The following is a 9,541-nucleotide window of genomic DNA, read 5'->3' as shown; positions in this document are numbered from 1 at the left end:
AACTTGCATATTAGCCTTTAAAATTAGCACTTTTGATTTCGAACGTTCGAGTCCCACAGACGATAATGGGGTTCTAAAGTTTGTGCAAATTTTCGGTCCATTTGCAGGTTCTGGTGCGAACCGAATCGGGGGGGGGGGGGGGTTGTTCGGCTCATCCCTAACCATAAAACAGCTATTGCCTCAGAACCTGTCCTAAGATGGCAATGTGAATGTTAATTTGTCCGCTGGTGGAGATTGTATCCAGGAACTTTTGGCTGATGGCATTACCGCAGTGAGCAGGGGGAACTGCTAAAGTCTGTGTCCGGAAGTCCTCACCTATGGAAACATGACATCCATATTCCGAGAGCAGGAGATGATGTCACAAAGCTGCGCCGGGCATCCCAGCTGTGATAGCCAGAAAGCCGGAGGAGTCAAACCAGGGCCGAGCCTGATGTCCAAGCTTCAGAAGCCGATGATGACGTCCTGAGGCTGTGCCAAGATTGGGCAAGACTGGGGATGAGCCGCTGAAGATGATGTCTGGTGGAACACACACCAGAGTATATGAGGGTCACCATGACAACGCGTTTAACGTGCATAAGCTTTCTCAAGTCACGTGACAGTCATCACAATAACATATTCTAAAAGCTAAAAAACGGAAGAGAAGGGGGAAAAAATGATTTAAATGCATATGCAAAAAAATCTCAGGTTACTTAATACCACCTCCATCTTGATGCTCAGCTTTTTTGGAGCACATCCACAGATTTAACACTTTCATGTTTATATTCTTAAATATGGTATGAAATCCATCAAGGCATCATGAAAATTTTTTTTTTTAAAATAACTAATAAAAATTTGCTAGGCATTACTAGTAAAAAAAAAATCATATATCACATACACTAAAGAATAAAATGATAAAGATAAACAAGAAAAAGGGAAAGAAAGTATAACTAAAGTATATAATATATATTACATGAAACATTGTACATATAAAAAATATACAATATATATATTATTTGATAAATTCTAGATATAATAAAATGTAAGGATTCAGAACTAGAAACATATTTATGTACCGACTGCAATAAATGATAATGGTAATAAGAATAATGATAATAAAAATAATAAATTCACAAAAACCAGCATGAAATTACATTAAGGGAAAGATCTAAGTTGTCATTTTACACTATGTGTATTGAGTTCCTTGTTGAGACCATTGGGGAATAGCGTATTAGGCTTGGAGATACAAAAGGTTTCCCTCTTGCATAACAGGGAATATCTTTCGTTATTTGTTAAGGTAATATCCAAAATTACACTCAATGGCAAGGACCTCTAGACATGTGTAGTCTTTATTGTGACATGAAAGAAAGGGTCGAGGCATTCTGTGCTTATCACATCCACCCTTAATAAACCTTCATTGTACTCCCACCCATTTATGCGGTGTACATTTAGTTCGACCTATATATAGAAGGTATACGTATAAAAGGTTTCACAGGCAACATAAAAAGTACACCACTTATTCGGAAGAGAACGCATAATAAACTATTTGATAGTATAGGTCTTTATATCCTTGTTGGAAAAATTGGACCTACCATGAGAAATAAACTGGCAGGTCAAACAATGTCTTTTGCGGAATCGGAAGATCCTAGTCCTCTGGTCAAAATGGGACTGGACTTTCTGAGGGTATTAGTGTTTTTTGAGGGCTCTAGCCCTTGTGAGCATAATTTGGGGGGGGGGGTGGTGGCAACAAAGGCGCTAGCTTGGAAAGCTAATTGTAAGATATTCCAATGTTTACAGATTATGTGAGTAATCATCCTATGTTCATCATTATAACCCCGGTGACAAATCTAAGTGTATTATGTTCAACTTGTTTAGTTCTATTGTTTATGGTGCTACAAGAGGGGTACAGATCCTTTTTAAATGCTTTCTCTACTAAGCCAGAATAGCCCTTTTCCTTGAATTTTCCAATGAGAGCCTGACCTGGTCTCTCATAGTCCTCCATTTTAGAGCAATTTTAATGCAATTTATGAAACTGACCCCCTGGTATGTTGTTCCACCATGAGGGGTCGTGGCAAATAGAATAGTGTAAGTAAGAGTTGCCACCTGTCAGTTTACAGTGATTGCTTGAAATGTTTCTATCATGCTTATGGGCCAACTCAAGGTGCAAGAAGGCCAGCCAATCTGGATCCAGGACGTGCGTAAATTTTAAGCCCAGTTGGTTATCATTGCAACAAACCCCAAAAGAGGAGAACTGTTACACATCCTCGCTCCAAATGAGAAGTACATGATCGATGTATCTGCCATAGTACACTATGTACCTGGCAAAAGGGGTTGTGACTCCAAATGTCTCACTCCTCCCAGCAGCCCATTGCAATGTTGGCATAGCGCGGTACAAAGTTCACCCCCCTAGCCGTGCCTTGTAGTTGGAGGTAGAATTGATCCAGGAAAGTAAAATAATTATGCTGTAAACAAAATTCTGCACCCTCAATTCAAAATTGTGATAGTGGGACTGCAACTGTTCAACATTTTCCCATTGTCAGTGGACACTTCCTGTCCTGCTGACAACATTTAACCAGACAGGAACAAGACACAGACATACAAGAATGAGGGGTTCTAATACTCTATCCAAAACAAAGAAAAAGATTTTGGCTGAAAATATGATATCTTCTTAGCACAGATTGCATAAAATTGGAGGGAGGAAAGAGAGAAGAGTTGACCACATCCTATCCCATCACAGTGACCACATTCCACCCACTGAAAGGAGAAATGTTATTCCTTTATTTTGTTATAGTGGAAAAGGACACCTGTTGAAGCCACACCCATTGCTTTATTCTACTGGCTCAGTAGTACACTAATACCATCCCTCCTCCCTGTGACATCATCAGTCTCTAGGTGTAGTACTCACATCTCCCAATTCCCTCCACGTATCTTTATAAAACCTCCCACTACACATAACCCAGCATGGAGGGGCTCAGTGAAGGTGGTGGTGAAGGTGTGGAGATGTCGGATCGGGTCACACAAATCATAAAAGGAGATCCGCCCGACCTCATAATTCAGACATACCCCGACTCTGTTACTGGAGATGTCGGTGAGTAAGATGATCTTATTACTGTCATGTACCACTGAATACTGATTACCTTTTCTGTGCAAACCCCAGGACTTGTTATTCCATCCGATCCCTGACTGCCCTCCTCTCCTGTCTATACTGGGGTAACATATTCCGACTATCCATTGATCTGATCCCCTGACATCCACTCCCCAGTAATGTCGCCCTGAGGAGAAACTCCGACTGCTCAACACCTGAGAATAAAACTGAAATCTCTCTGGTGTTTTGGGGCGATTCTGGTACCTATCTGACCAGAATATAGTTTTCCTGTCATCTGATATATGTAGATAATTATTAGCCGTGTTTACTTCCAGTAATATATCTTCAGCTTCCTGTATAGGGAAGTATATATTTACCCCTCTTATTATATCAGATAATGTGTGTAATGTGTGTGATATCCCAGACATATCCAAACCCCCACCATCATGGAGGAGTTTATCATGTCTCTCTCTGTCCTCAACATCTCCATCCTCAGTATCACACAAGTCACCTGTGTCTGATTCCTGTAAGACAGTCAGTGGATCCGTCACGTTACACAGCTCCTCAATGTGACGCAACTTCCTGGACAGATCTCCCTTCTTTATTTCCAGATCCCGAATCAAATCCAATGTGGAGAGAGAGACCTGCTCTGCCCACCCAGAGATCTCCTTTAGAACTCTCTTTTCCAGGTCTTCCAGACGTCTCCTGAGATCTCTAAACAGGACAGTGACTCTCTCAGTGTCACCAGCTGCTTTGTCTTCTACTTTCCTCCTGTGTTCCTGCAGAATCTGGACTATTTCCTCCGTTTCCTCTCTCTTTGTCAGAAGTTTCTGCAGAACAATGATCAGTGTCTCCTTCTTCTTCTCAGACGCCTCATCCAGTGACTCCAACTTATGTCCTTTATGTCCTCCAATCATAGAACAAGACACACAGATACAGGTATCATCCACAGTGCAGTAATAGTTCAGGATCTTCTTATGGACGGAGCATTTCCTGCTCTCCATGGACAAGGTGGGGTCACATAAGACGTGTTCTGGGGACTTTTTGTGGACTCTCAGGTGTTTATCACACAGACAAACCTCACAGTGTAGACAGGATCTAACAGCAGGTACAGGAGAGTCCACACAGTAAGTACAGAAGACCCCGGACTCCTCCTGACCTGCCTGAGCAGATAGGAAATTCTCCACTATGTTATGTAGTTTCATGTTCCTGTGCACTGCAGGACGAAACCTGAACTTCCCCTTGCATTCAGGACAGGAATATCCTCCAGACCCCTCCTGTGTATCCAGCACACGATCAATACAGACCCGGCAGAAGTTGTGTCCACATTTCAGGTTTACAGGATCTGTATAAATGTTTAGACAGACGGAACATTCCAGCTCAGCTCTCAGATTAGCAGACTCCATCACTCAATGTAAGAAATGACAGTGAAGGTTTCTGACTCCGGGAAAGAATAGATTGGGTTGATTACATTCTCCTGCACAGGGTGTGGCTGAGCCATATCTGTGATATTTGACCAGAGATCAGAGTACAGAGGAGGGAGGTTTTTTTCTCACAGTAATAATGATAATCATATCTCCCAACATTAGAGATAAAGATGAGTGTAGAGAACAAATGCAGCACTAAGATGAAAGGTGGATTGGGCTGCATCACGTTGAATAAAAGTATGGTTATATACAGAGTCTAAATCTGCTCACACTATACACTGCACGCATATTCTTTAACCCCTGTACTCCCCAAAAAAAGATTTAAAAGCTAAGATTGCCTTTTTAAAATTCCATCATGCCTATGTACTAATATACAATAAATGTACCTCTGTTGCAGCAAAGAAAAATGTTGCCTCAGCCTCCAGTGTCTCTTCCACAACTTCCTGGTATTCATCCTTTGAGACATGAAAATTGTTAGAAGTTCTTCAGCAGCTGACCTCATTAACACACACCTTGTACCCCCCCCCCCCCTACACCCCCAGAAGTTTGCTCCCTTACATTCATCTTGCATAGATCGTTCCTTTGGCAGATTGTGCAGGAGCTGAGTGATCACATAACAGCCTACGTGGAGCAGAGCTGTAGTATTGAAAGTAGGAGAAGAGTGTCCTGGGTCCTGTAAAGCTCATCATCACTATACAATCTGATTGTACAATATCCCAACATCAGGAGGCAGGGAGAAATGGCCCCAATCCCATGATCCTCCTGGTATAGCCACCCTCACTCTGACCTTTCATTTTAGGCCAGCCTTATTAGTTATGGGTCATCTGATCTCCCTTCATACCACATCATATAGCTCTTTACAACACAGTCTACTTATCCTCCATGCAATAATGTAATCTAAGGGAAAGTATACCCACTGTCACAAGTTTTGAGTTTTTTTCTTTTTTTTACAGTTATATTCCTATTATATTTTGTAGCCATTTGCATGCAATCTGTCTGCTCTCCCCTTCCCATTCTTATTGGTGTCTGGCTTGACCCCCTACATTCCTCTACCCTGCCTTTCCTCTTTTTGCCATGTAGGGCATTGTCCTCTGATAGTCTGCTCACACTGGGATGGCCTCCTTCCCCCATTGAGGAGAGGCACTGTTCCCACCCAGCGCATAGGGGGCCTCCTAGCGCAATTTGCGGGTGGCCCTACTGCACGGTGTCACCAGAGCCGTGGTATCTTCACATTCCCCTATTTGGGGAAGCCTGCCTGTGGACCAGGGTGGCCAATCAAATGTGCCAGTGGGCCTGGAATGCACTAACAGTGGGGGTGGCGCTGTGTGCTCCAGGCTCAGTTGGTCCTCCAGCCGCTTCCACATCTGTGCATTCATGCAGTCTGGGCATCAGTTGTCGGGCATCGAGCACCATATTTAGCTCCCCAGAGTGGTGGCTCTGCACAGCACTATGAAGGAGAGAACCATGGAGATGCCAGCATGCCCGAAGCTGTCTGCTGTCACATATACAGGTGAGCCCCCTTGCTACACTCAGAATAACTAAGATCGCATCACAATCCAGTTGTGCTGATTAGGGATAAGCGAAATGACCCCCTGTTTGGTTCGCACCAGGACATTTGAACGTCGTGAAAGTTCGGAACTGAATAACGAACCCCATTGAAATCTATGGGACCCGTACTGGAAAAATCAAACGTGCCAATTCTGAAGGCTTATATGCAAGTAATTGAGCATACAATGGTTATGTGGGTCTGGGTACTGCCCTGGGGGACATGTATCAATGAAGAAAAAGTTTGTAAAAAACTGGATTTTTAACCACCTAAGGACCGGAAGGATTTGCCCCCTTTCTGAACAGGCCATTTTTTTTGTGATACAGCACTGTATTGATTTAACTGACAATTGCTCGGTCATGCGACATTGTAACCAAACAATATGTAGGCCCTTTTTTTCTCAAAGATCTTTCTTTTGGTGCTATTTGATCACCTCTGTGATTTTCGCTTTTTCTTTTCTCTTGTTACAAAAAGTACCGGTATAGTCCAATTATTATCTATTGGTTTGGGTTGGTTATGGGAGGTTAGCGTGAACGGCTGCCCCAATACCCCCACACCAAACCCTTTTGCATTTTAAAATGTGTGGATGATGGTACTGGATATTTTTTATACTTACCTGAGGCGATACTTGCAACCTCTGTGATTTAAATTTTTTGCGCTATAAACAAAAAAGACAGACAATATAAAAAAAAAACTTTTCTGACATACTCCATGCCAGCATATGTGTGAGTTAGCCCCTGTTCCATAACTACCCTATAGGACACCTCTCCCAATAATTTTTGCTCTGGACTAAAAAGTTTCCTTTGTCCTCCTCCATAGGATCTCCTACCTGAAGATGACTTCCCTGCGATCCAGGATCAGCCGAGTGACCAAGAGTCACATGCCTCCGATAAGCCTTGAGTGTATTAGCAGAGTAGCGCTGAAGAGCTGGAGGCCTGGTCATTAGCAGTGCACACTGGCCATTGCCTAGCTGTTAGCATACGCCCCTTATCTGCCACAAAGCCCGGTGTGTGTGTGTCCCTCGGCCTGGACGATCATGGGGCAGCAGAGTTTGTTGATATATGTGTACTGTTTTGTCCCCTTCTTCCTTCCTGTATCAGTTTTTCTTGTGCATGGCAGCTGGTTCCTTCTGCGCTCCACTGCCGCTAAAGATCCCTTGGAAAGGCAGATCAATTCTGATCTGAAACCAATCTACCTAATGGCAAGCAAGGCCTGCAAACTTGTCTTACCCCCAGCTGCAGTATCAAAAGCCATGGAAACCTGGTCGGACAGCGTCAATGAGAATCTTAGGCCGCGTACACACGGGCGGACTGTTCGCCCAATCTTGTCCGCTGAACAGTGTTTGGGCGGACAGTCCGCTCGTGTGTGGGCTTTCAGCGGACAGTTTCAGCGGACAGTTGGACGGACAAGGTCTTTCGGAAATTCCGAAAAACTGTCCTCTGAAACTGTGTTTGAGCGAACAGTCCGCCCGTGTGTGGGCCAGTCCGCTGTACTTTCGAAATGAGCGGACTGTTCCCGCTCGGAAAGTCCGCCCATTTCGAGCGCGTGTACAGGTAGGCGGGGCCCGCGAAGGAGACGTCGCGGGCTCCGCCGCCTGGAATGGGCTTAAAGGGGAACCCCAACGCCGAAAAAAATCGGCGTGGGGGTTCCCCCAAGTCCACACCAGACCCTTGTCCGAGCACGCTACCCAGCCGGCCAGGAAAGGGGGGCGAGCGAGCGTGCCCCCCCTCCTGAGCCGTACCAGGCCGCGTGCCCTCAACATGGGGGGGTGCCTTGGGGAAGGGGGGGCCGCGCGGCCCCCCCACCCCAAAGCACCTTGTCCCCATGTTGATGAGGACAAGGGCCTCTTCCCGACAACCCTGGCCGTTGGTTGTCGGGGTCTGCGGGCGGGGGGCTTATCGGAATCCGGGAGCCCCCTTTAAGAAGGGGGCCCCCGGATACCGGCCCCCCACCCTATGTGAATGAGTATGGGGTACAATGTACCCCTACCCATTCACCTGTGAAATAAAGTAAAAAAAAAAAACACAACACAGGGGAAAAAATATTTTATTGCACAGCTCCGGGGGTCTTCCGTCTTCGGGGGTCTTCTCGCCGGACTCCTCCGCTATGTGTGTGTAGCTCTTTTGCTAGCGGAGGAGTCCGGCTTTCTTCCTCCCCGCCGCCGGCCTCTTCTCCCGACTTCGGGGGTCTTGTCCCCCTCTTCGGTTCTTCTGCCGGGCCACCGCGCCTTCTTGTAGCTCTTTTGCAGGCGGTGGCCCGGTCTTCTGTCGCCGCTGCCTTCCGTTCTTCTGTCGCCGCCTTCGGTTCTTCTGCCGGGCCACCGCGCCTTCTTGTAGCTCTTTTAGAGGCGGTGGCCCGGTCTTCTGTCGCCGCTGTCGCCGCCGACTTCCGTTCGTGTTCTTCTTCTTGTTCTTCTTGTTCTTCTCCAGGAGATGTTGACACGTCGCTCCCTCCGGCCGGAATGCCAGAGCCGCGCTGTGCGGTCCCTTATATAGTGACAATGGGGCGGGGTCACATGGTATATGTCACATGGGTTGGTCACATGGGTTGATGTCACATGGGGACTATGACATCGTAAGGGGGCGGGGTCACCATGTGACCAACCCATGTGACATATACCATGTGACCCCGCCCCATTGTCACTATATAAGGGACCGCACAGCGCGGCTCTGGCATTCCGGCCGGAGGGAGCGACGTGTCAACATCTCCTGGAGAAGAACAAGAAGAACAAGAAGAAGAACACGAACGGAAGTCGGCGGCGACAGCGGCGACAGAAGACCGGGCCACCGCCTCTAAAAGAGCTACAAGAAGGCGCGGTGGCCCGGCAGAAGAACCGAAGGCGGCGACAGAAGAACGGAAGGCAGCGGCGACAGAAGACCGGGCCACCGCCTGCAAAAGAGCTACAAGAAGGCGCGGTGGCCCGGCAGAAGAACCGAAGAGGGGGACAAGACCCCCGAAGTCGGGAGAAGAGGCCGGCGGCGGGGAGGAAGAAAGCCGGACTCCTCCGCTAGCAAAAGAGCTACACACACATAGCGGAGGAGTCCGGCGAGAAGACCCCCGAAGACGGAAGACCCCCGGAGCTGTGCAATAAAATATTTTTTCCCTGTGTTGTGTTTTTTTTTTGTACTTTACTTCACAGGTGAATGGGTAGGGGTACATTATACCCCATACTCATTCACATAGGGTGGGGGGCCGGTATCCGGGGGCCCCCTTCTTAAAGGGGGCTCCCGGATTCCGATAAGCCCCCCGCCCGCAGACCCCGACAACCAACGGCCAGGGTTGTCGGGAAGAGGCCCTTGTCCTCATCAACATGGGGACAAGGTGCTTTGGGGTGGGGGGGCCGCGCGGCCCCCCCTTCCCCAAGGCACCCCCCATGTTGAGGGCACGCGGCCTGGTACGGCTCAGGAGGGGGGGCGCGCTCGCTCGCCCCCCTTTCCTGGCCGGCCGGGTAGCGTGCTCGGACAAGGGTCTGGTGTGGACTTGGGGGAACCCCCACGCCGATTTTTT

At 47.3% G+C, this 9,541-nt stretch overlaps 1 protein-coding gene across 1 annotated transcript; it reads right to left on the bottom strand.

Moving 5' to 3' along the window:
- Window positions 1-1,120: 1,120 nt before the first annotated feature.
- LOC143964179 (E3 ubiquitin-protein ligase TRIM39-like) lies at window positions 1,121-4,467 on the bottom strand. Its single transcript, XM_077473880.1, has one exon. It carries the CDS (start codon window positions 4,465-4,467, stop codon window positions 2,878-2,880), a length of 1,590 nt encoding a protein of 529 aa, XP_077330006.1. The 3' UTR covers window positions 1,121-2,877.
- Between the last annotated feature and the right edge of the window lie 5,074 nt (window positions 4,468-9,541).

This window comes from Lithobates pipiens, unplaced genomic scaffold (assembly GCF_037356315.1).
Source record: "Lithobates pipiens isolate NorthernLeopardFrog02 unplaced genomic scaffold, aLitPip1_a1.2 Scaffold_8, whole genome shotgun sequence".
Taxonomy (NCBI): Eukaryota; Metazoa; Chordata; class Amphibia; order Anura; family Ranidae; genus Lithobates; species Lithobates pipiens.
Note: the sequence above shows the minus strand (reverse complement) of the source record. Positions and strands in the feature narration are given on the sequence as shown.